At 39.9% G+C, this 27,921-nt stretch overlaps 1 protein-coding gene and 1 long non-coding RNA gene across 2 annotated transcripts; one reads left to right on the top strand and one right to left on the bottom strand.

Annotated features, from left to right (window-relative positions):
* Positions 1–31: 31 nt before the first annotated feature.
* LOC121264110 lies at positions 32–11,867 on the bottom strand. The gene is made up of 3 exons (XR_005940457.1): positions 11,261–11,867; positions 3,422–3,425; positions 32–45 (listed from the first exon to the last, which is right to left on the bottom strand). It is a non-coding gene; the product is annotated as an uncharacterized LOC121264110 (long non-coding RNA).
* LOC121264107 (30-kDa cleavage and polyadenylation specificity factor 30-like) lies at positions 5,456–27,854 on the top strand. Its single transcript, XM_041167160.1, is given in 8 exon segments — positions 5,456–5,898; positions 5,901–6,091; positions 6,694–7,068; positions 22,244–22,406; positions 22,809–22,919; positions 23,451–23,519; positions 24,654–24,740; positions 26,620–27,854. Coding segments are annotated over 8 exon segments (2,112 nt in total). The 5' UTR covers positions 5,456–5,688; the 3' UTR covers positions 27,526–27,854.
* The last annotated feature ends 67 nt before the right edge of the window (positions 27,855–27,921 follow it).

Below are 27,921 nucleotides of genomic sequence, written 5' to 3'. Positions count from 1 at the left end.
TTTTATCAGTAACTTTTATTGATTCAAGTAGCATTTTTTTTTAATCTTTATCAGTAAAGCATTGGTAAAATAATAAGAGCATGCATGGAAGGTTTATGTACTTAATTGGAAAATTCTGTAACTGCAGGTACATGTTGGGATTTTGTCCAAATGGTCCTGACTGTTCGTACAAGCATGCAAAACTGATGCCATGGGCAAAGAGGATGTGTGAGCTTTGCTTCTTTGTTTAATTGTTTTGAAGCAAGTATTAGTATGTTATTATGCATGCTTTATTTAATTTTTATTTATGTTGTTTAAGAGATGCGACCATATTGATGCTGTGTAATTCCATGGAGATTTGGACTAGCTTAAACAATGTATTGTGGAGTAGTTTGTAGAAATTAGAGAATGTTGTAATTTGTATCTTGTTGTGATTTGTAATTTCTGGAACATATATATTGTAATTATTGGAAGTGACTTAAATATGAGTGTTGATGTCATGTTTCGCAGCCCGAACAGTTCCGTAAAGTCCAAGCTCCACACCTGCAACTAAGAGGAAGAAGAGACTCCGATGACTCCCGGGGTCACTCCAATGCCTAAGTCAATGGATAGTTCTATGGAAAAAGCACAGAAATGCAGAATGATAGCAAAGGTTATCCGACTGAGAGTGTCTCGTAGAAGGGTTCTCCCTTATTTATACCTGATCTGGTTCTGTTATTGAAGGCGATTGTGGTGCATCAGGTGTCAGACCTGCCACCACTTATTTTTCTGCTGCCTCAGAGTGTCAATTTGTGGCCTAGCGGGAGATCGTGTCTTGTCAGCCGTGCTAAGTCTGTCCTATCGCCACCTCCTTGCCATGACAGTGTGTCAGACAGCGGGCGAGCCGTCCTTCGTACGTGGGGTCTGTCGTTACGTGCCGGATCTCCTGACACATGCATTGATTGTGGGGTGCCCTGGTCTGTCAAATCTATGACCGAGCATGTGCCACCGTCTGTGTTCAATTGGACGTCCTATATGGTGCTTTGTAATAAGGTTCAGGAATTTGCCGAGCCCCGAGATGTTCTCATTGGAACCTCTGAGTTTGGTGTCGATAGGCCATCCTGGACTGGTTCGCGTTCGTTACCCGATTCTCCTGCCTAGGGTCTCCAGCTTCCTCCCTTGGACTTGCAGTTCCATGGTCTGGCCTTCTTGGGCTCGGGCCCTTCTGGGATGGGCCACGAGCTTGGCGCCCGATCCTCTGGCCCAGGGTCTCTAGCTTCTTTCCTTTGGCCTGGATGCCATAACTTGGCCTTCCTAGGCTTAGGCCTTTCCCGGATGGACCTTCCCTCACAAGGAGAAAGTTCATTGCTGCCATATTTGGTTTGTCTTTTTGTAACCCTCGCTTGGATGCTCATATTCTATAATTTAGTTGTTCTTTCCATGTTAAGGCCAGGAAATGCATCATTGTTCTTTAGGATTTTTACTTTCCTTGTTCTATTTAAAATGTGTGGACTTCCATTGTTTCTGTCATCTTTTGTTGTGCCAAGGCTTTCCATGATTTTCAATTGCAAAATAAACACTGTCATTTTCTCTCACAATGTGCTTCTTCACAAAAGGTTCATTTTGTTTTTGTTTTAGTGCAAGTTTCTTCATGATATAGAGCTAGATGATGATTTATTTTTGCTAAATATTTATTGAAGAGAAAATGCGGTTCAGTTTTAGTGCAATTTTCTTCCCAACATAACTTTTTTGTTTTAGTGCAAGTTTCTTCCTAACAAGATGAGAAAGAGCTACACAAATAATTGAAATCGTTTCTGCTAAAAAAGCTTTCACTTTTTCTAGATTCTCATATATTCATCATGAGCTACAAATTTCCATTAGACAGCGATGACAAACTGTTGTTTCGGACCAATGAGAAATTTTCAAAACAGAGAGAAAGGGTAGGACATTACACATGATTCATACAAAAACCATAGAAAAATATCTAACTATTTACATGTGCCCTATATTTTATCTGAACCAAGCAGAAACTATTACAAATTTACAATAAATACAATCCAGTACAAACACCATAATATTATTGCAATCCTATTCTCGACCCCCCATCTCTCTCTCTCAGTTTATCCTTAACCATGTCAACATTTGTATCCCTCTCTTTGTTTATCTTCTCTCTTACAAGCTTCATACTCGTACAACAATATGTTATCCTTCCTATTCCGAGCTGCATTCTCTTTTCTCCAAATGTTCTCATTCATAAGTTGAAGTATATTCACCTATACAAAGAGCTCACGTCTTGCTTCTCCCTGCACACGGTCCGAACATTTCACATGAGAAGGTCAACCTCGCAAATTTAAAAGCAAGCTTTATCGTGTTATACTTTGAGCAGACATAAAATTTCCTTGTGAGATTTTTGTTAGTGTGCGAGACCTTTAGGGATGCTTTCAAACCACGCTAACAACTTGGTGATTCCATTACAAATGCATCAACTACACATGATGATGATTGAGTCGATGTTATACATGACTGTGAAAAATTCTATACAAATGCAGAAAATAGATTTACTCGTTAGTGTAGGAGTCAAAAAATGGGTAGGCACGAAAAATAGTGTCAAGGTCTCAGTCATTATTAACTGCTAGAATGTCTTTGAGGGAAAAAATATAACTGCAATTAGGAATAACCAACAATATGTCAACCCTCTGTATTGTTAATTTGGTTTAGTGATAAATTCCATATTAAGCTATTTCTATGCTTTAAAGAATTGATGGAAGTACACTACAATCTATATCAGATGAGGATAACTACAAGTACACATTGCAAATACTGTCTTGTAAAGCCAGTAGATAATCTAGAAATAGTAGCATATTTGTAAACCACAAAAACAAGGATGCAGGTCAATAAAATTTGTAAATCCACTCATGATTCCAACCCATAGGAAGTCCATGACTGGCATGCAAATACAAATAAGAGTACTCCTATACATCTGTCTAGTTCCCCACATACATCACATGAAGCGTGATGTGGCCTTCCTTTTTCATTTTTTAGTTAAACGTGCATTTAGAGAGAAAATATCCAAATCCCCATGTGTTTTTCCTCTACCAGTGGAATATAGGCAGAAAAGTTACCATCTTTTTCAGAAAGGGATGCATGAAAGGAATTTGGGTTAGTAGGTAATCTTTCTGGATCAAAAACTACTCCCCCATACTCATCATCAATCTTTCTTACTCAGTATGGACTTTGCCCTAGTTGAAAGTTTTTCTTGGCCAATTGAACTATTAGCCCTTTTTTGCAGTAAGTATTATGCGAAGTACTTGAACAAGAAGCCTAGAAATATATTCCCGAATCCAAAAATCGAAAAAAACAAAGAAGAAGAAAATAAGAAATTTGCATATTCATGAGGTCCAAAATTCATAAATTGAGAGAAAATATTTGAACTATCTCAAAGTATTTATCTGAAATTGAAAACAAATCTGCATATTTGTCTGAAATTCAAAAAGGGGCTCGAGCATGTTCTTCCTATATGGACTATCTCAGACACACAAATTTGATCTCCATGGATGGCAGTATTTCCCCCAACAACCTCAAAGCAAACTGACACACCTATCTAATCTAATAAAATCAAAGCCTTAATATACCAGTACAATAAGAATGAATATATACAATCGAAAGTAGAGGCAAAAAAATTGAAAGTTTTTGCAAAAAAATCGAACTTAGTGTCGCCGTGATGAAGAAACACATTTGGTGACAAAAATGCAAGTCGAGCTTTTGCAAAAAAAAAAAAAACCCAAATCGCCTTTGTGAAAAACACCGATAAGAAGCTTCTATCAAGGTCAAGATTTGTGATTTTTCTAGAGGTCGAGCTCGGTCCGTCGTTGCAACTTTAGGAGTCGAGCTCCATCGAGTTGCCGTCGTGGTAGTGGTAGTCAAGGTCTTTAGAGAGAGATTTTTGAAGGGAGCTTATGGTAGTCTCGAGATTCAGGGAGGGAGAGGATTGAGAGATGAAGAAGTTGATTTCTGAGTTGATTCAGGGACGGAGAGGCGAGAGAGGGAGTGTCAGGGAGGGAAAGTCTTTTATTCAGGAAGAACGAGAGAGGGAAATCTGTTTCAGGGAGGGAAAGAGTTGAATTGGACCAGAGGAAGAAGGTGGACCGATTTGCTAGGTGGATTTCGTGTGGTGTGTGATGAATAAATCGGACTATGAATAAATTTTTCTTACAAATAATCATATGTTGGATTGATGGAGTGAAAAAGTAAGAAACCAACCTAACGAGCTTGAGAAAAAAGTGCGCTAGAGTTCTCTACATCACTTGGCGATTGTTGCCTCAGTTCATCTGAAAATATAGGAAGGCCTCATGATGCTCACCAAAATAGTTTATTTTAAACAAAAAAGTGAATATTTTAGCATCCCTACACTTATTTACAAGTCCAAAACTACAATATACAACAGGGCACAAAATAGAAAAAATACTAAAAATGGTTCAGTACTTCCATCAAACAGATGATGGGCATAAAAAGAATCAGCAACCACGCCTCGCCAGTGAGGCCTCAACAAGAAGTAAATCACATAGAAAATGGTTAGCAATAATGTACTTTGGTCAAACCTCCATAAAAAAGAAAAATTACACACAATTGGTCAAGAATCAGGCCCAAGCAAAAAAAAATCAGTGTACAATCCATAGAGGGGTGTGCGGTGTGTTATGGGACAAACATGTACATAGATTCAATTGTAAACTTACCGTGACAAGGCCTCAGATCTGGACGTAGAGGGTTTCCCTTCGATGAACAACCACAATTTAGAAAAGAGATAGTGAAAGGGGTGGAGAGTGGTCTGGATGCAAGGAGTTTGCCCTAGAATCACGGAGGGGATGAGATGGGTTTAGCGTGAGAGAGAAGTAACGGAGGGGGAGAGAAAACAGAGGGGCCTATGCAAGAATTTGAATGGGAGGAGATTCAAAGAGAGAGGAGCACAAGAGGATAGAGAGAGAGGTTCACGATAGGAGAATCAAGAGATTCAGAGAGAGATTTCACACGAGAGGATGTTCAGACATGAGAGAGAGAGTCCAGACAATTTCAACATTATTCGGAGGAATCTTAAGAACTGTGACGTGTAATTTAAACTCGGTTTGACACGTTAGAGAGGTGTGCGGTGTGCTGTTAGGAACCAGTCTCAGCCTAAATTTTTCCTTTTAAGTATAAAGGTTGAGCGATTGAATAAAAAGAGAGATATTACTCACAAATATGATAAGTCAACACATCACTTATTATAGTCATTGTGAAAAAGTTTAATTTCTATTAATTAATTGATGTTATATGTTTCTAGATTATTAATATATTTTAATATATAAACTTGTAAATAGTATTTTTCATAAAATCTAATATAGTAGATATTTTATATGGCAACGGCTTGTATAAGGGCCGTCTATCCAAGCCATAAATGGCTGGACATCTGGAGGCACCTTTCTTTATTAAAACTCTACGCAAATTGTTAGATTAAAAATTTTATTCATTTTTGTAAGCATCCTAATTCGGGGAAGGGTCAAAAGTATCATTAGTCTTCTTAAAACCCAGACATCGACAACGAACACTGCACATTTATTTCAATTCTCTAACAGTAACTACTCTTGTTCGGATCAAAATCAAGCAAAGCTTTTTCCAAAGCCCTAATTCGGTAAACACCACCAACGGCTAACCCGTAAATATACATATAAGAAGCGGAGGTAGGAAATTCCCTCAATGGAGGACTCGGAGGGGGTTCTCAGCTTCGATTTCGAGGGCGGCCTCGACGCCGGTCCCACTGCCAACGCCGCCGTCGCCTCGGGGACCCACGTCGTCCATTCTGATTCCTCCGTCGGAGCCGCGGCCGCCAACGCGGCCTCCGCGGGCCCCGGGACTGCTGCCTTCGTAGTTGACTCCGCCGCCGGGGGGGCAACCTCGCCTCGGGGAGGCGGAGCTTCCGTCAGACGGTGTGCCGACACTGGCTCCGAAGCCTCTGTATGAAAGGCGACGCCTGCGGCTTCCTCCACCAGTATGACAAGTCGCGGATGCCCGTCTGCCGCTTCTTCCGGCTCTACGGCGAGTGCCGCGAGCAGGACTGCGTGTACAAGCACACCAATGAAGATATCAAGGAATGTAACATGTACGTGATGCATCTTTTGTTCATACTGCATTTACTAGGTTGTTTTTGTTTGGAGGGTGATAATACTTTTGGTATATTTTTTCGTGGTGAAAAATGAACTTGGGTTTTATCAATAATGGCATTAACTAAGGACGGGTGTGGCGATTAATTTTAAGTGGAAGGAGTATGTGATTCAAAGAATGGGGTTTTGATTTGGGTAGGTATGAAATTCGTTATCTGAAGGGGAAGTTGCAACATTTAATTTGCACGAGGATCCGGAGGATTTATATTGTTCGTTTTGTTTGAATGTTTTTGAATACTTATTTGAAGATTTACCGATAAAAAAAAAAATTCTTATTTCAAGATTTATGGTAGGTACGTCTTGGTATAGATTTGAATAATAAATATTTTAATGATGGCGCTGCACTTAAAAAAGTTGGAAATTGTTGCTGTGCCAGAATGATTTTACAATGTAATTATTTTATTTGTTCTTTTTTGGGGGTTAATTTTTTATTTAGTGTGAGGCAAAGCGTTGGTTTTTTTATTTTTATCAGTAAAGCAGTGGTAAACTAATAAGAGCATGGAAGGTGTATGTACTTAATTTGGAAATTTTCTAACTGCAGGTACAGGTTGGGCTTTTGTCCAAATGGTCCCGACTGTCGGTACAGGCATGCAAAACTGCCTGGACCTCCACCTCCTGTAGAAGAGGTTCTTCAGAAGATTCAGCATTTAAATTCTTACAACTACAACTCTTCTAACAGATTTTTCCAACAAAGGAATGGTAATTTCCCTCAACAAGCAGAAAAGTCTCAGTTTCCACACGGTCCCAACACTGCCAATCAAGGCGTGGTTAAACCTTCAACAAATGAGTCTTCTAATGTCCAGGAGCAGCAACAGTCCCAGCAGCAGGTCAGCCAGAATCAGACACCAAATATTCCAAATGGCCTGCTCAATCAAACGAACAGAACTGCTATACCTTTGCCTCAAGGAATATCTAGGTGTGTTCAGAGTCCTGAGGTCTTTAATTAGGTTATGGAAATCAGTTTGTGTATAATTATACGGGCATTGTTGAAGAGCCCATTATTCAACCAGTAATTGCCAAAAAGAACTCTTTCCATGTTTAGAAGCTCTAGCTAGTGTCCCTTGATCACTCGTCAGTTGGCTTATAGTTTGATACACATTTTATGTTGTACTTCTCTCATTTTGACTATTAGATGTATGGATTTACTTCTCATCTTATGTAGTGTACTTTTATCAATAAAAAATTATATATTTATGGGAAGATAAAAGGAAAGTGAACACCATTTGGTTTGTGGATTTGCTTAATATCTTATTGCAGTGTGCTGTATTATTATAATTTTTGTTTGCGTGGGACATCTAAAAGGAAAGTAAACAAATGGGGTATATCCTTGATAAGTTCCAATGAATTTTTTTAGGACTTCGAATAAAGTCTTTCTCTTATAGGATGTCCTTTTTGAGTATTTCTTTTCTCGTTTTGTTTAAGGAAAAGTGATATAAAGTTATCAAAAGTTTTGGGAAAAAGGTTTAGGACAAATTCTAGATTCAATCTTAATTGCAAATGTAGTTTTGGACGAACGACTCAAATCTAGAGAACCTAGGACCTGCGTTACTTTGCAAATTAGACATGGAGAAAGCCTATGATCATGTCAATTGGAAATTCTTACTTTATTACTTGCAAGATGTGGCTTTGAGGAGAGATGGTGTAATTGGGTAGAGTTTTGCGTCTCTACAGTTTGCTTCTCTATCTTGGTGAATGGTTTACCGGTGGGTTTCTTTGATTCCTCCCGTGGTTTGAGTGGGGACTCACTCTCTCCCCTATTGTTTATATTTGTGATGGAAGTTCTCAATAAGATGATTGTGGACCTTGTGGAAGGTGGTTTTCTCTATGGTTTCCCGGTGGGGAATGGTGATTATGGCTCTTTTACTTGCTTACTTATATATAAAAAAAAAGCGGTGAATCTAGCCTCTTTTGAGATGTAGTATCTTCTCTACCCCTGAAATATCTTGGCTTTCCACTGGGTGCGTCCTTTAAATTAAAGAGGATTTGGAATGTTGTGGTTGAAAAGGTGGAGCGCAAATTGGCTTCTTGAAAGAGGCTGTATTTGTCTAGAGGCGGTAGGCTCACTTTGATTAAAAATACTCTTTCTAACCTACCCACATATTTCCTATCTTTGTTCCTGCTCCCCACAAAGGTTGCCAACTGTATTGAGAAGTTACAACGTCATTTCTTGTGGAGTGGGTTGGGGGAAGAGTTCAAATTTCATTGGTAAATTGGTCAATTGTTTGTACTCCAATTTTTGGGGGTGGATTGGGGATTCGTAATTTGATGTAGTTCAACTTAGCTCTGTTTGATAAATGGTAGTGGCAGTACCAATACGAAAGGGGGGCTCTATGGAAGTACGTTGTAGATTCAAAGTTTGGGGAGGATGGTGCTCAAATGAGGTACGCAGTCCATATGGGGTAAACCCCCCTTTTGTAGATCGTGAGCGGGTTTGTTGAAGTTTAGGGAATTGGCATCATAAGTGGTGATGGCATAGGGAGATCGTTTGGAGACATGCACATATTGTGGTGGGCAACGGTTCTTGTGTCAGATTTTGATACGACAAATGGTGTGGTGAATAAAGCCTCTAAGACATCTTCCCTGCCATTGTTGAGCTCGTACGAGCGAAGGATGCAGCGATAGCTGACCTGTTAGTCTTCTCTAGTGGCTCCCCTCAATGGAATGTAGATTTCATTAGGGTAGCCCAAGATTGGAAGTTGGAGGCTATCACAGAGTTCTACGCGGCACTGTATTCCATAAGCATGATTGATGGTACCATAAATAAGATGAACTGAAGTCCCTCTAAGAAAGTTAGATTCACTGTCAGATTATTTCACCAAGTTTTAACGATCCCGGAATGACCACATTTCCACGGAAGAGTAGATTTCAGATGAAAGCTCATTCAAAAGTAGCTTTTTTTGTTTGGAAAACATCCTTGAATAAGATTCTTACCACAAATAATTTGAGGAATCGTCGGGTAATTGTGTTGGACTGGTGTTGAATGTGTAAGAAGAATGGGGAATCAGTTGATCATCTACTTTTACGTTGCGAGGTGGCCAGGACCACGTGGGATGATTTTTTTTGCAAGAATTGGATTATCATGGGTCATGCCTCTTAGGTTGTTAGGTTGGTGGATTTCCTAACAAGCTGGAGAGACCTCCGAGGTAATCCACAAGTGACAACAATATGGAGAATGGTTCCTACATGCATGTGGTGGTGCATTTGGTGGGAGAGAAATGATAGAAGCTTTGAGGACCGCGAGAGAACAATTGATGAGCTTAAAGTTTTCTTTCTTAAAACATTGTTCTTATGGGCATGGACCATTGTTTTTAATGGGCTAAATGTACATGATTTTCTACTTTCGGTTGTAAACCCTAGTTAGGTACTTCTCATGTATACTTCCTGTGTACTTGGGCTTTGCCTCCTTTTATGAATAAAACTTCTTGATTGCCTATCAAAAAAAAGTTTTGGGAAAAAGGTATTTCGGGATTAAATTTCTATCATCCGTTAACCATAAGTGTGATAGGAAACAAATATATTTCCTTTATCTTTTTTACATTGGGTATAGTTTTTGAAGTGGAATTGGTTGGTTTTAAGGTACCTAAAGCTACACTCAAGTAGCATTTATGGTTTATACCTTGATTATTCATCTAAGTGATACTCATGGAAATTGCCTTAACCGCTTACTGCTACTTTTATGCCTCAATTTTGTGGTTGACCCCTTTTGATTGCCTTAATTGTCTTTCCTTGTGGTTAAATGCCTGTTGAATTCAAGTAGTGCAACATCATAAATGGTTTGGCCACAACTTAGTGTTTGTAGAATACCCTGGATTGAGTAGAGTATGGTGAATAGGACCCCGCATTGCGTGGTAATGAGAAGTTCTTATGGTTTTTGATGATTTAAAGGGTCTTCAATTGTAATCTTGACTAATGCTTTTTAGTTATAAGCCCGCATGAGGCTTGGGTTTTTCTTGGGTGGTTACAAATGTTAGAGCAAATTCTGACTAGAAGTGTGAGATTTGAGCCATGCAACATACAACAAAATGACTTAACGAGGACACTGAGGATTTAAGGGGGGATTGTAACACCTTTGATTGCATATATGATGTTGGTGACTGAGATCCCACATTACTTGACAGGGCAAAATTTTCGCTGTTGATTGATTCTATGGGGCTCCAATTGTAGCTTGACTACTTCTTTTGGAGCATAAGCCAAGATGCAGTGGAACTTTCCTTGAGCCATTATGGTTTGATATTGGTATTATTATTGAAGTTCAGTTTGAACTTTCCTCGAGATTTTTTTTTTTTTTTTTTCTGATTAGTAAAAATTTAGAAAACACAATTGACACTAAGGGAGGAGGGCAGAACCAATTGTATTTCCTCAAGAAATATAGTTGTGATAGACTGGTGTTGCATGTTTAAGAGGAGTGGGGAGTCTGTTGATCATCTTGTACTCCACTGTGAGATTGCAATTGAGGAGCGATTTCTTTAGTCAGGTTGGAGATGGCTTGGGTCATGCCTAGAAGATTTGTGGAGCTTTTTTGTGCTTGGAGAAGGCTAGATGGCAGTCCACAAATTGCTGCAGAGTGGAAGATGGTCCCTATATGCCTTATTTTGGTGTATATGGAGTGAAAGAATTGAGAGAATCTTCTAGGATTGCAAACGGACGACAGAGGAACTCAATAATTTGTTTTACCCATAATATTCTCATACAGACTGCATCTATAAACTTTAATGATTTAGTTTACATGATTTTCTAGAATTTTTTTCTTCTACTAGTTAGGTATCTCTTATATTTTACTTGTGTACTTGGGTTGCGCCTTCACAGTTATTAATAAAGATAAAAAAAAGGTTGCACCAACGGTAATTGATTAATAAAGTTCATCTTACATTTCACAAAATATACAAAACATAGAAGGGCATTTACCTGCATGCACATAGGTGTTTGTGTTCACGTGTGCATGTTATGAAGAGTGAATAACAGTTTAATTTGGATGAGGATTGGAGCCTAACTGATTTTGCTTGTTCCTAGAAGGAGCTTCTCTTGTGTCCCCACATTGTCAAACATTTGCTCATTCCAAATGTCCAAATCGGCTTTCAGAATTTTGAGTTTTCGATCTAGGACATAACTTTTTTTTTGATAAGTAATAAATTATTTCATTGATAAAGAAAGTAGGCATAGCCCAGGTACACTAGAAATATACATGTGAATACACCTATTTAAGAACTAGAAACAGTTACAAGGAAATCATGGAAGCTGAGGCCATTCAAATCTAGAGCAATGGCCCACAAAAACAAAGTCTTCCAGAAAAAATTCCTAAACTCTTCCATGGAGCGCTCATGATCCTCAAAAAGCCTCTTGTTTCTTTCACACCAAATACACCAAATCATACAAATGGGAGTCATCTTCCACACAGCCTTGATCTGTGGTGTTCCAGTGATCCCTCTCCAGCTTGCTAACAGTTCCACCACCCTACCCGGCATTACCCAAGCTATTCCCATTTTGCTGAAGAAATAACTCCAAATATCTCGAGTAAAATCACAATGTAAGAGTAGATGGTCCGTCGTTTCACCACTATTTCTGCACAAACAGCACCAGTCCGTGATGATAAGGCCACGACGTCTAAGATTATCTATGGTCATAATCTTCCCTAGAGCTGCTGTCCAAACAAAGAATGCTGCCTTGGTTGGTGCTTTACTCCTCCATATGGTCTTCCATGGAAAATTATGCCTTTGTTGCATAGTAATAGTCATAGAAGGAGCATACCGAGAACTTCCCTTTCCTAGAGGGTCTCCATTCCAGCGAATCTTCAGTTGTGGCCGCAATAGGAGTGCTGTAGAGCAAGTTCAGAAACTCCACCAAACTAGTCACTTCCCAATCATGAGCATCCCGAGTAAGGCTAATATTCCACTCCTGTGAACCTTGATTAATTACCCGCAAATCAGCCACCATAGCTTCCTTCTCCCTTGCAATACTGAAAATTGTGGGATAAGCCTCCTTCAAGGCCGTGTCTCCCACCCACACATCCTTTCAAAAGCTGATCCTACTCCCTTCCCCCAAACACAACCGAGTATTACTAGCAAAGGAGCACCAACCTTTCCGTATATACTTCCATAGCCCCACACCATAAGACCCCCTACCTTCTTTAGAAACCCAACTCCCTCGATCACGACCATACTTCAAGTCAATCACCCCTTTCCATAAGGCTCCCCTCTCATTGTTATAACGCCACAACCATTTACCTAACAAGGCCTTATTAAAATCTCTCACATTCCTAACCCCCAAGCCACCATCCCTCAGAGGAGAGCATACCTTGTCCCACCCGACCAAGTGGAATTTAAATTCATTTCCTATTCCACTCCATAAAAAGTCCCGTTGAATTTTCTCCATTCTAGTTGCAATGCTTACAGGAAGAGGAAATAAAGATAAGTAGTATGTGGGAAGGTTGGATAAAGTACTTTTGATAAGAGTGATACGCCCCCCTTTAGATAAATACAATCTTTTCCACCCGGCCAGCCTCTGCTCAAAATTTTCCAGCACCACCTCCCAAATTGTCTTAGCTTTGAAGGAAGCCCCCAACGGAAGTCCAAGGTACTTCATTGGCAACGACGAAACCACACAACCCAATATGTCAGCCAACCCTCTGATATTGTTTACATCACCGACCGCAACCATCTCCGTCTTAGCAAGATTAATCTTCAACCCGGATACCGCTTCGAAACAAAGTAGAATGGCCTTCAAAGATTGAATATACCTTACATTTGCCTCACAAAATAGCAAGGTGTCATCTGCAAACAAAAGGTGAGAAATAATGGTAGAGTCGTGGATATCTCCTACTGAGAATCCAGAGAAAAAACCTCCCTCTACTGCAGCCGACACCATTCTACTTAGCGCCTCCATAACTAGAACAAACAAGAGGGGTGACAATGGATCACCTTGACGTAGTCCTCGCGAACTATTGAAGAACCCCACGGGGTCCCCATTTACCAACACTGAGAAGCGAGCCGTTGACACACAATACCTCATCCATTTCCTCCATCTTTCCCCAAAACCACATCTCCCCAACATATAAATCAGGAAATCCCAATTAACATGATCATAGGCTTTTTCCATATCTAATTTGCATATAATACCTGGAACTCTCGACTTGATCCTGCTGTCCAAACATTCATTAGCTATAAGGATCGAGTCCAAAATTTGTCTCCCTTTCACAAAGGCATTTTGTGACTTAGAAATGATCTTCGTCATGATCGAACTCATCCTAATAGCAAGGACTTTTGAAAGTATCTTATAGACACTACCCACAAGACTAATCGGCCTATAATCTTATATCTCTATTGCACCAGCCTTTTTAGGAACTAGAGCAATAAAATTAGCATTTAAGCTTTTCTCAAATTTGCCATAAGTGGAGAATTCCTGAAAACCAACATTACATCCTCCCTCACCACTTCCCAACAAGATTGGAAAAAAGCCATAGTGAAACCATCCGGACCTGGAGCTTTATCTTTATTTATTTTCCTGATTACTTGTTGTACCTCTTCCTCTTCAAAAGGTTTTTCCAACCAGGCCGAACTATTTTGATCAATGGCCTCAAAGGCTAAACCATCTACAGTAGGCCTCCAGGTCTGAGATTCCGACAACAGATGTTCGAAATGGCCAGCCACATACTCTTTTATCACAACTTGATCTGAGGATGCACTACCATCTATGTTCAGGGACTCAATGGAATTGAACCTCCTATGTGCATTAGCAACTCGGTGAAAAAATTTTGTGCATTTATCCCCCTCCCGAAGCCACAATGCCCTTGACTTTTTCCTCCATGAGATCTCCTCCATTAGAGTCAGACATTCAAGTTCAAAAACTACTTGATCTTTTCGGTTGTTCACATCTTCTACACCCTCCAAGCTTTGTAATTCTTGAAATAAGCTCTTCTTCTGTATAGTTACATCACCAAATACCTGTTCATTCCATGTCTTCAAATCCTCTTCAAAGCTTTCAACTTCCCAGCCAATACATTGCTTGGATTACCCTCAAAGCAGTATGAATTCCACCATTGTCTAATCAAATCCACAAACCCCTCCGTTTTTAACCACATATTCTCAAACTTGAACGGTCTTCTACCCCCTTGAATGCCACCACAATCTAACAAGACAGGGAAATGATCTGAACATATCCTTGGGAGTCTTTTCTGGCTTAAGTCTGGATATTGTAGCTCCCACGAGGGAGAAATGAGGAATCTGTCTAATCTTGACCAAGCTTGATAATTCGACCAAGTATAATCACCTCCCATAAGAGGTATATCCATCAAATCTAACTCAAAAATGAAGTCCGAGAAGTTCACCATAGCTTGATTTTGTCTTCCCCCCCCTTGATCTTTCGCTGGGAAATCTTGTTACGTTAAAATCCCCACCAATACACCAAGGAGCCTCCCACCAAGAGCATAAGCCAGCTAGCTCATCCCAAAGCAACCTCCTCTCACTATCTAAGTTAGGGCTATATATCCCAGCAAAAGCCCATACGAAGCCATCCTCAATATTTTTATAAAAACACCCCACCGAATATTCTCCCACAAACACATCAATGCTCTCCACCACCCTTTTATCCCACATCACCAACACTCCACCCGAGGCCCCTTTCGAAGGTAAGTATGCCCAATCTACAAATTGACAACTCCAAATACTCTGAATAATTCTTCTATTGATAAGCTTCAACTTTGTTTCCTGCAAGCAAATGATGTCCAACTTCCATTGCCTTAATACGGCTCTTATTCGAAGGCGTTTATTAATCTCATTCAGTCCCTTAACATTCCAACTCAGAATTTTTGGTTTCATTTATCAACTATTCCAGCCCTCCCCTTGTTTCTACCACGACTTGCACTTCCCTCCTTTCCATCGTAATTAATGGACCACGTCAACCTCTTCAACTCTCTCTCCATTTTTGACCCTGCACCTTGATGTCCTGCCTCCATTGCTATAATCAATGCCTTGAACTGCTCTTCATAGCCCTCACACGAAATTCCCATACAACTTTGCAATTCTTCTACCTTTTTCAACACTCAGTTAGAGGACACACTAGGAGGGATCATACTTATAGGGGTAGGATCCTCTCTTGCTAACTCCCCCTCTTTTGAGTTTACACAAGGATCATAAAGCATCAACTACTGCCCTTCATCTAACTCCCCCTTATCCGACGTACCCCCACACACCATATTCTCACCGTGAGTCATATCTGCCCCCCCCCCCCCACACTCCAGAGCAGCAGAATGACCTTCTCGGACTCCCTCCAGAGGCTCACCATGAGCCATATTTGCCCCCCACCACCTTAGTTGTACCTGACCTAAGGGAATCGACAGGTCAAGGTCTGTGACAAGGCTCGCCGGAATAGTCTGAGACAACCCACCCGAAGACGGTCCTCCCTGAGCACCCCCCGAGCCTTCCACTTCAACAATACACAGTTCCTCTGCAACGATTTCCCCCACCTCCACTTCTGGCGACCGTAAGACCACCAACGGACCACCACCTGAGTCGCTTGAAGTGGTCGGCCCTTTCTATGTCAGACCCGACTCATTACTCGGGCCCAGAGTAGGAGTATCGGGTACCACTGGTTCACCCGATACACTGCCCGAAATCGGGCCTCTCTGCTTCCAGACCTTACGTGGGCTTCTACTTGGGCCCGGCCCATGAGCAACCTTCTTCCCCTTCCAGTCTTCTTCATGGCCCACGAAATTCTTCTTTCCAAACTGATCCCAACAATAGACTTCTTCCCGTATGCTACCTTCTTCCCCTGCTGGAACAAATTTCCTCTTATCATCACTTGGACCACAGCCCACTCCCAGTCCCAAGCCCATTCGTCTTTTCTCCTCTGCACACTGTAACAATCCATTGATATTCCGTTGCAACAAATCTATCTGACATTTCATCTCCTGTAGTGCACGCAACTCCTTTTCCTCAAACAAACCGATAGCCACTCTTATCACCTTTCTCTCGAGCCTGCACTCCCTCATAAGTGGCGACCCTCCTTTGCAGGCCTGCTCCACCTCTTGAGCATGTCAAGGTGTTAGAACTATGGCCTCCCTTGTACTGCCTTTTTGTAGCAGTGCCTCCCGGTATGACCGAAATAGTGGTTGTTGTGGTGGCTGGGGCACAGGACCACCTGTCCATGCAACCTCCCTCATAGTCTCCCCCAGCTTCCTCCACCCCCTTCCCTCCCTATCTTCTGGTATGAATAAAAAGTTTCGATACCCACCACCGCCATATTCCATCAATGCCATGAAGGAACCTCTTGAGTTGTGACGCCTCTGTGCAACATAGCCCCTATCTCCTTCCCTATGTGCAGAATAAAAGTCCTTCCTCACAGTCTTCAAGCAATCCTCCAACGCTTTGATGAACCACCATGCCGTGCCTAACCCCAGTCTAATCTCTTTCACCACCTTCCATCCTTTCTCAATCAAATAAACAAACCTCCCATCCCTTACTACCTCAAAAACTTTAGATTCAATGAGAATCTGCTTCACAGTACCCATAACTCACTACAATCAATCACTAACTACCACTACATACACCAGAAAATCACCAGAAGAAAAAACTAGGATTTTCCTTCATTAGAGTTTTTGGATGTACGGAGAGAAAAAGAGCCAGCTTTCCTTCCATATCAACTTTTTTGGAAACAACTAACTTGGAGAGTCTTGAATGCAATAAAAAGTTCACCACATTTTCACCTTCTCCATGAAGCCCTCGTATTTCAGCCATGCATCCCCAAACGTAAAAGTATTTTTTTCCATTTTAGGAGAATGGGAAAGTGGTCCAAAGTCCCAGAAGTCTCTGCTGGGCTACGCTAGGAAACATCGCTTCCCGATCAAAAACCTTTAAGTTATGAGCTATTACTATTAGATTTCTGTTTATCTAGGGACAATAATCTCTTAAAAGGGTAAGCATGAGACTTCATATTGGGTATTGTAGAATTTGAAGAAAGTCAGACCTTTTGTGGGCAAATTCTGTGAGGGCCTTGATGAAGGGTTAATGGCCATGTTTACTGCCATTGAAGCTAGCCACTATCTGACAAAGAGGAACCACCAATTAGGCCAAAGAGGATAGTGGACTGAAAAGGTTGACCTCTATTAATTATGACCCAAAAGTTAGTTCCGGTCATAGTAAAATGAAAGTGAGTTGGGTATTTGCTTCCCCATTAGGTCGAGGCTACTATCTTGGAATGTTTGGGGGCCTGAATGAGGAAGACAAATACCTCTGTGCAGAGTCTGTTTAGAGAATGGAAGATTGATGTCATTTGCTTCTAAGAAACTAACTTATGATATGTGACCAGCAATGGACTTATTTATCAAAAAAAAAAAAAATGTGACCAGCAATGGACTAGCTATATCACAGTGGAGTAAGAAATGATCCACAAACTCTCCATTCCTATGTTCATACAGCACCGTTTTATCATAATCCCTCTTTCTTAATTTTTTAAACTAAAGATCTTCTCAAGTGCAACTCTCCAAACAAAGAAAGCCACTCTCAAGGTAGCCTTGCTCCGCCAAGTGGTCTTTCATGGAAAGGAATGCTAGCATGGGGGACTTATACATTATAGAAAGATTAACTTCAAACACCCCTCTCTTTGCACTGCAATGCATCTTCTCTTCACCACGCTGTCTCGATCTGAACAAATACAACCAAGAAAAGTGATCCTGCTTTGTTTGATGTGGTGCATATGGAGGGAAAGAAATTACCTAAAAGTTTTGCAGATAGTGAAAGGACCATGAAAGAACTCAGGGCCCACCTATTTCTCTTTAATTTCAATTTTCAGGATTTTGATTTCTTATGGAGTGGAATGGGGGATGAATTCAAGTTTCACCTAGTAAGCTGAGACAAGGTATGCAAACCAATTCCGTTAGGTGGGTTGGGGATAAAGAACTTGAGAACGTTTAATCGGGCACTTCTTGGGAAATGGCTTTGGAGATACAATAGGGAACCAGAAGCTCTCTGAAAATTAGTGGTAGATTGCAAACATGGCAATTTATGGAGGGTTGGTGTACTAGAGAGAGGAATCGGTCCTATGGTGTGTGGGTTTGTAGGCAAATAAGATGAGGGTGGGGAGTTTTTACTCGCCATACTAACTTAGGGGGAGGGTACTCGTATAAAATTTTGGAGGGACATTTGGTGTGGCGAGGAGGCTCTAAAGGATTCTTTCCCATCCGTTTTCTGTGTGGCATGTGACCAAGAAGCTTCGGTGGCGGACCTCATGGTTCGTTCAGGGGACCAAGTTCAATGAAATGTCACCTTTAGTAAAGCAGCCCAAGATTGGGAAATAGACAGTTTTGAGGTCTTTTTCAGCCTAGTGTATTCTATGAAGCTGAACGGATTGGGGGACAATAAACTATGGTGGACTCCTGTAGGTAAGGGTACTTTCTCGGTTTGCTTCTTTTATAAGTCTCTTAAACTTATACCAAATACTCACTTCCCATGGAAAGGATTGTGGAGGAATAAGGCGCCTCTTAAAGCACTCTTTTTCTCTTGGACAACGACCCTGGGTGAGATTTTGATTACTGATAATCTGCGAAAGCGCCGGATAATTATCTTAGATTGGTGTTGTATGTGCAAGAAAACTGGAGAACAGTGATTCATCTATTTCTACATTGTGAGACAGCGAGAGCCGTGTGGAGCGAAGTGTTCAGTTGAATAGGGTTGAACTAGGTGATGCCTGCCACAGTGGTTGAGTTATTGGCCAGTTGGGTGATGCCGGGTGGTGCTCCACAAATCAAAGTTGTGTGGAAGATGGTCCCTACCTTCATTATGTGGTGCATATGGCGAGAGCGTAATGAGCGGACATTCAAAGACAAGGAGCAGACACTAGAGGAGCTTCGAGCTTTATTTTTTCGCACCTTATTTCTTTGGGCTATAGCTGTAGATTTTAATGGCTTAAATGTACATGATTTTCTTTCTTCTATAGCAACCTAGATAGGTTTTATCTCTTGTATATCTTCATGTGTACTTGGGCTATACCTATTCTTATTAATACTACCATTTACTTGTCAAAAAAAATTTTCAGGATTTTCTTGATCTTCTTCTTTCTCAGCATAGGTGTATATGATCTATGCTCCCTGTGTACTTTGATGATGCCTTTGCTTCTTTTTCTTGATTATAAATATATTTGTTATCAAACAAACTCCCAATCGGTTAGTTTGAGACTTTTATTGTATTTTTTGCTTTGGTTAAGAGCTTTGGTGATTGAACTTGGTGGGGTTGGAATGACTAAGCCTACTATTTTGGCTAATTGTATAGACTGAATAGATTCCTCTCTATTGTGGACCATGGAGGATGTGGGAATAACTAAAGTTTTTGGCAAGAGATATCCAACGATGGTTATTTGATCACCTTATGTGATCCTTAAGGGGGAAGAGTTGATTAAATCATCAATAACATAATCTGGTAGAAATGTATGAAGCAGGTAGTTAGTCTTTCTGCTGTTTGACTTATGTATTTATATCAAGTTGACTAGTGCATCTTATTAGACAATAAATGTTGTGTGATACGAGAAAGATAATTAGCTGTTTTTTCCTTGAGCATTATTGATATGAAGGTATTGAGATGGGTTGGCATCAAGTGTAGAAAGAAGAAAAATTTAATTAGTAAATCGCATAGAATATTGTGCTGCAATGGTGGCCTCTCACATTGCAGCAATATGGAAGATGATCCCAATATGCTTATGGTGGTGCATTTGGAGGGAAATGAACGTCAGAAGCTTTGAAGATCGAGAGCAATCAATGGAAGAACTTAGGAAATTTTTTTTCAATTCTTTACTTCATTGGTCGGTTGTGATTGATTTCAATGGAATGAGCTTCTATGAATTCTTGTATCACTAAACTGGCATGTCAGGCAATGCTCTTGTATATGTGCCGCCGTATACTTGGGCTTTTGCTTATTCTTATGATCAATAAAATTTTGTTTACCGATAAAAAAAAAAAAAAAAAAAAAAAAAAAAATAGTGTGCCATTGGCCTTTGAAGCTGACTGATATCTTTATAGAGGGAAGAGGAAGAAAAGTCATCAGTTCCAACTTTGTTGAAGTGCTGAGATGCCAAATTTATTTGTACATGGACAATTATGCACCTTGGTGGTCCTATATGTGCATGTGCCTTTGGGAGAATATGGCATCCTATGGATGATGTTAGCTTTTTAACGTAATGAGAAATGTTTTCAGAGATCTTCTAGCTGGTTAGAATTGATGCCATACCGCTAATTTAGCAAGGAAGTACCAAAAAAAAAAAAACTTAAGATATGTAAAACTTAAGAGTTAGAAAGTGCTTTTGAAATTAAAGTTCAGTAACTCGGTCAATCCAATTGGGAGAGTTGTATCTCATCCTACGTGAAATCACAACTTGTACTAAAAGTTTAAGTTGATGGAAAAATGTAGATTTAATTATTTATATTTTGTCTTAATACTCCCCATCACTTGTGGGCCAGACTATCTCTCAATAAGTGGGTGTTGTGAAATATTTAACTAATTGGATGAAGTGTAGAATTATTGTTCGAACTCAGGATCTCTACTCTGATACCATATGAACACCACTTGTCCAAAAGTTTAAGCTGATGGGAAAATGTAAATTTAATTATTTATATTTTGTCTTAACAATATCCATTTTGGGGGGGGGGGGGGGGGGGGGGGGTGGTGGTTCATTGTGCACTTAGATGTCAGGGTTTCTTGGCTGCATTACGGTTGTTTGAAGGAGATGAGCGAGATGACCCGGATGTTAGCAAATTTGGGGTTACTAATTTCAAGTTCTGTATGAAAGGCCATACACTGGCATCACTAGTTAGAGTTTTGGTGTGTGCCTTGCTAGATATTGGTTTGGATAAATACCTTCATTTGAGATGGTGGATAGTTGGCGAGCAATCGGAGCATTGTGTAGGCTGCAGGTTGGTACCAATTAAGAAGTAGTTGGAAACAACATTTTGTGCTCTTCTGGCTGTCAGATGATCTGTGATTTGGTTATTCTATTTCTATCAATTATGTAAAAAAAAATGTCATAACTTTAGGAATTGTTGTTATCAATTAGGCTGTACTAATTCTCAAACTTCATGGGTCCTTGGCCATTACCTTTTCTTACCAAAACTACGTATACAAGGATATAAAATGAGTAATTTAATTCCACGTCTCTTGAAGAATGCAATCCCAACGGACGTTTGGAGAGAAGAATTCCTTCTCCTGTCAAGTGGTTTTGGATGACAGTAAAATGTGGTTCTAGATGGCTTTTACATGCATTTTATAGAAACTAGTGGCTCATTGTTTTGCATTCTTGGTTACAAGTCATGGAGGTTGTATATATTAAGGCTGCGTTTGGATGTTGAACTGAGTTGAGTTGAATTGAGATGATAAAATATTGTTAGAATATTATTTTTTAATATTATTATTATTTTAAAATTTGAAAAAATTGAATTGTTTATTATATTTTGTATTAAAATTTGAAAAAGTTATAACAATGAGTTGAGATGAGTTGAGATGGGTTTAGAAACCAAACGAAGCCTAAGTAATCATCATCAAATTCCAGCCAGTGGGCTTTAGCTTAAACAGCACCTCAGTCACCTGTAAAAGATCTGTAGGGTCAACTTGCGAGTTCAAGACCCACCTGGTCCATATGTAACTTACCGATAAAAAAGAAAACAGTTTGGACATTACAGTAAATATGAAATTACAGAATTGCTAGCCACTTTCATGCTATGTTGCAAAGTTCCAGTTTATGCTGCACTTCCATGTTGACTAAAATTTTAAGTTCACCTGTAATTTGATGGACCGTCTAGCTAGAATTAGTAAAGTATATACCAGCTGTGGTTAGTGTACTTCTTTATTCTACTTGACTATATGTCATCTGGCTATTGTGATGAGCCTATATGCATGCCAATTTTTATCGTTTTGAGTATAATGGTGTAGACATGTAGATTGAATGCTGGGTCATTCCTTAATGCTATTCACAGCCCATATGGTAACTGTTAATTATCGATTGAACTCTTAGCTTGATGAATGTACATTCTTTATTTTCCAGTTAAAGCACCTTGTTCTGTTTATTAAGGTTTGATTTTATGAATTTGGAGTAACTCATTTCCAAACATGGAACGTCAGGTATTTTATTGTTAAAAGTTGCAACCGTGAAAATTTGGAATTATCTGTACAACAAGGAGTATGGGCAACTCAAAGGAGCAATGAAGCTAAACTGAATGAAGCTTTTGACACTGCTGAAAATGTGATTTTGATTTTTTCTGTCAACCGGACTCGGCATTTCCAGGTAGATTTTTATTCAATATTCTACTATCTACTAATGCTATTTATTCTCTGCTCTCGATCTGTGTTTCTCAATGAGTTTTTTTCATTGGCTCCGGGTGTCCGAGAACAAAGTCTCGATTAATTCTGGGGTGCATTGGCCCTTGGCAAGGTGTTTTCCACAAGTGCAACTCTGGTAATTCAAGGGGAAGTTCCCCAGTCCGATAGCCCTTAGAAATTGTTTGCATCAAAGAGGATTTAAACCTGGACTTAGAGGGAGCATACCACCAAGACCAAGGCTTTTACCACTTGAGCTTACCATCTGTGCTTCTCAATGATTACTTTAGCTTACTAGGTCATCTGGTCAGTCTGAGTTGCATGTTTTTGTATGTTTGAAGTAAACACAAAGATGTCTATGCTTTGTCAGGGTTGTGCAAAGATGACATCAAGAATTGGTGGATCCGTTGGTGGGGGCAATTGGAAATATGCACATGGAACTGCACATTATGGGCGGAATTTTTCAGTAAAATGGTTAAAGGTACACCTTTTTCTCTTAATGGATAGAATATTTTTGTCAGGATGTTCTGCAGTATTTATCTTGGTTCCAAAAATTCTTATAATGCAATTTATTACCAAATCTATGACCCTGACAAGGCTATTATTGAATCTACTAAATGACCAAATCCTTCTTTTTTGTGTTTCCCCTTTCAAATAATTGAGTTCCTAAAATTTGGTAGGGTCATGTAAGAGGAGATTGTTTCCATTTTTCTTTCTTTCTTGAGATTCATGTTACAGATCGTGCTCTTGTTTTGAGAAATGTAAACATGGTTTATGTGAGGGGTTAGGTATGCATTCCATTTATTGGAGTTGTTTTTTCTCAAGCTTTAAAGGGAGGGAAAGTTTTCATGGAATGCCTGAACTTCCTTCTTTTGGCATTTGTTTGAAACCCTTTTTGAAACCAGTATCATAGTGTGGAGACCAGGCAATGCTAACTGAACAGAACACCAGAGAAGTTTTGTACGTAAACAATAATTTTTTTCCATGGTTAATTGCAACTTTTTATATGCAGTTATGTGAATTGTCCTTCCACAACACTCGCCATCTGCGGAATCCATTCAATGAGAACTTACCAGTCAAGGTATTATTTGGGCTTCATAAAAAAATGCTGCTTGTATTGAGATTTCTTTTCTGTGTTTTCTGTTGCTGCTGCTGTTTATTTGTTGTTCATCTTCTTCCTCTGTTCGTCCTTGGGCTTGGCTCTGCCCACACATGCATATTTGACATGTGCGCACACGCACGCACCCGCACACAAATTCTCTCTCTCTCTCTCTCTCTCTCTCTCACACACACACACACACCCCACACCCACACCCACACCTAGCTGCGGTTACTGCTTACTTTAGCTTTTACAATCCCCAAAGTAGCAACGACACAAAAATTTAGAAGTTTGCTAAGTTGAAGATGGGAATTGCTTTGAATATACCAATAGAAAGTGAATTAAATATGCTGCTTTTCTGTCTTTTCTTTCTTGAGAAGTTTTGAGGTAATCCATGCTTCTTTTTTTTGTAATAATTCATGAGAGACCTGCTGGTCACATTTGCTCGATTGAGCAAACATAATTTTCCTTTATTTCATTGTAAAAAAGGGAAAAAAAAAAAAAAAAACTGAAGTGGGTCTTAAGAGTCAATAATTTGTACTTACTTTTAGTGTTAGAGACTTAACAATCGAGATTTATGCATACAAAAGAGGCACCTTTCCATCATGAATACTAACTTTATTTGTTGAAACCAATTTAGGTTCCGTCACGTTGTTGGTAGGTTACTATCACACGAAGGGGAATTGGAGAATTCATAGAAATTCTTAATGATATGATAATATGTAATTAAGAATTAAATCAAAGTGCACAAAAGAGGGGGAGAACTTTTTATAATTGTAGCAAACAAATTACAACTTGGACTTGATTTGGGACTGATACAAAATGCACAAGGGCCTTCAAGTTCTCATGCTATTGGCAATTAAAACATAAATATTTCAAATTAAATGCATATAGCATTGGTGCGCTCACTGGAAGATGAATTTTTGCAAATAAATATTGTAAGCTAACCTTGTAACTCTGTGTTTGTACCCATCTTGTCTTCCGTTTTACCACTTTCTTTTGCTTGCTACTATTTCAATTCCCAGTATGTATATTTGGCTTGTGAGATACTGTAGCTTGTGGCCATCTCACCGTATGAGCCCCAATTGACGTCATTTTATGCACTTATTGTTGCAGATAAGTAGAGACTGTCAGGAGCTAGAGCCTTCTGTTGGTGAGCAGTTAGCTTCCTTGCTTTATCTTGAACCGGATAGTGAACTAATGGTAGGTTTTCTTTTGATTCATTTGTGGTGCAATATAGTAATTAGTACAACATGTTTAGGTAAAAGAAGAAAAGAAAAAAAATGAACAATAGTGAGTGAAATAACCTGAAACATAAATATATATATATATATATATATGTATATGTTAGCATGAGGGAGGGATTGTTTTAAGTAGACTTCCACTAGGGAGTGGATATTGTGGCTTTTAACTCCTACACTGTCCTCTCGGGGCCCTCAAAAGTTTGGACATTGCATTCTTGCCAAATACATCACATTAAGCACAAGGCATCATCCTCCAAACTTCTAAATTTTTATGACTTCCAAATGGATTCTGCCATCATGCCGACAAATCCACCACCAGCTGGGCATAACTGACTCAATACCAAAGTAATGCATACTGCTACCCATAAGTCCCTCACCAACTCATAACGTAGCAGAAGATGAGCTATGCTTTCTCCATTCTGCTCACACATATGACACCAATCCACTGCTATGATACGTCTCTTTCTCAATTGTTAATATCTTTACTAAGGCTATTATCTCAACAAAACAAGTACCCTTGAAGGCGCCTTGTTTTGCCAAATATACTTCCAAGGAAATGAAGAGGCAATTGGAGGGATGAGCACATTAAAAAAGAGTTAACTCAAATATCATCTTTTAGACAGGATCCAACATATTTTTATCATTACCGTCTCTTCTCCACTAAAGGAATACAACTTGTTCAAGACCGAAGAGAAACTTGATCTCCCAATCATGGGCTGTTCTGATTTTTTTTTTTTTTTCCCAAAAGAGACGCAGATCACCAGTCCATGAGTGATCCCCTCCCAAATTTATTAAGAAAAACCCTCGCTTATAAAAGTAACGTTCAATAGGCACATATAATAAGAAATCTGTAAGTGTTTTGCAACTGAGACCTCCTTACGTTAGGATATGCAAAATAACTTTGGGAAGATTGTCTTGAAGGGCTGGTCCCTGCACCAGAAATCTGACCAAAATTGGTTTAAATTAGTGTTTTTGTTGACAGCTTAGTTAGCAAAATTTGTCAAGGTTTGATGGGGCAATATTAGAATCTTTGCGCTAGCAAGATGACAAATTGAATTTTGCCATGTAGCATGAAAATGCAGAATGATGGATTGCATTGCGGACGGAGTAAGGTGCTATTAAACTCTACTCTGTCCTTCACACACCCATTGTGGCCGGGGGTGAACTTCTATAGGATCTAGACAGGAATGCTTGCTGGTGGAAGATGGATTATGCATAGACAAACTTTTGTGTTAGAATGGTTCGTTTGTATTCCTATACTTGCCTTGTAACCTGAGGAAAGGAATAGCATGCTGACAGGACAGCTAGCAATGTTTTGGAAACTCAGGAAGTGCCAAAGCGGTGATTAGGATGCTGAGAATATTAACTTCAGATTTTGTTTCCATAAAACTATGGTTATTTTGTTGCCATATCATATGTGTGAATAAATTATGAAGTATATTTTGTCGTTATTTTCTCTTTTTACCTTCAAGTACTTGATATTATAAAACATCTCCCATCAGATCATGGTTTTTCTTTGATGTTGTCCAATGAGGCATATTTAGAAGATTTATTTGTTCGGAGCAAGGCAATCAGTTCAGTGACAATTCAAAAACCTAATATTTGGTAGAATTAGTTATTACATAGCAAGATATTGTCAGTGCCATCAATCTGTTTTCCAAGGTAGCCAGTGAGTGGCATTTATTGTGAGGAAATCAGTGGAGACAGTACAAGAATTGCATTATGCTACAATATGCCCTCTGTTGTATGTTTTTTTTTTAAGAAAGAGGACGCCTCTATTCATTTTAAATGGTCAGAACTAAATGAATCTGACTGTTGCATTTCTTCCTTGGGTACAGGCAATTTCACTTGCAGCTGAATCAAAACGAGAGGAGGAGAAAGCAAAGGGAGTCGATCCAGACAACAGAGGAGAGAATCCAGATATTGTCCCATTCGAGGACAATGAAGAGGAGGAAGAGGAAGAAAGTGAAGAAGAGGAGGAGAGCTTCAGCCAGATTCCTGGGGCAGCAATGCAGGGTAGAGGGAGGGGCAGGGGAATCATGTGGCCCCCTCACATGCCGCTAGCACGTGGAGCCAGACCTATGCCTGGGACACAGGGTTTTCCCCCTGTTATAATGGGTGCTGATGGGTTATCTTATGGACCTATTACACCTGATGGGTTTCCAATGCCTGATCTTTTTGGGGTTGGCCCCCGTCCTTTTGCACCGTATGGTCCAAGATTTCCTGGTGATTTTACAGGTCCCAACTCTGGCATGATGTTCCGTGCGCGACCTTCTCAACCTTTCCCACCAGGTGGATTTGGGATGATGATGGGGCCAGGGCGTGCCCCCTTTATGGGAGTGATGGGGGTTGCAGGTGCACATCCAACTCGGCCTGGCCGGCCTGTTGGCATGCCTCAAATGTTTCCACCACCCCCACCACCATCCTCTCAAAATATCAACCGGGTTATGAAGAGAGATCAGAGGGTGAATGATCGGAATGACAGGTATAATGCAGGTTCAGAGCAAGGCAAGGGTCAAGAGATGCCTAGTCCTGGTGTTGGACCAGATGATGAGACACGGTTTCAGCATGGATTCAAGGCTCACCATGAAGATCATTATGGTGGCAGTAATAACTTTAAAAATGATGAGAGCGAAAGTGAGGATGAGGCACCTAGGCGGTCAAGGCATGGGGAGGGGAGGAAGAAGCGGCGAGGCTCGGAAGGAGATACTACCACAGGCTCCGATCACTTACAGATGCCATGAGCTGAGTGGCAATTTAAGTGAAACTACTAACAGGGGAAGCCATCTTCCCTAGGCTAACCTTCTTTCTTGGAAACATAATTGAGTATAATTCTTTTTGGATACTTCTGTCGTATTTGAGAAATCTGGGGTAGTGAATTGTTTTGTTTTCTAAAAGAATTCAAAGTATCTAAATGCGTTGCAACTTGATGTTGAGTTTAATGTAATGAGTCAGGGAAATTGTGATGAATAGATAATGGGACCTAATGCTGATATAGACTAACGTACTTGTAAATAGATATTTACAATATAGAATTCAGTATGATACCCAGTTGATCTAGAAATTTTGGTCAGTTACACAACATGTTTGTTCTCTACAAGTTCTAGAATGTCATCCGTGTAACTATCATCTAGTGCAAA

The sequence above is a fragment of the Juglans microcarpa x Juglans regia genome, chromosome 5D (genome assembly GCF_004785595.1).
Source record: "Juglans microcarpa x Juglans regia isolate MS1-56 chromosome 5D, Jm3101_v1.0, whole genome shotgun sequence".
Taxonomy (NCBI): domain Eukaryota; kingdom Viridiplantae; phylum Streptophyta; class Magnoliopsida; order Fagales; family Juglandaceae; genus Juglans; species Juglans microcarpa x Juglans regia.
The sequence above is the reverse complement of the archived record's forward strand: the minus strand, read 5'-3'. Positions and strand labels throughout refer to the sequence as shown.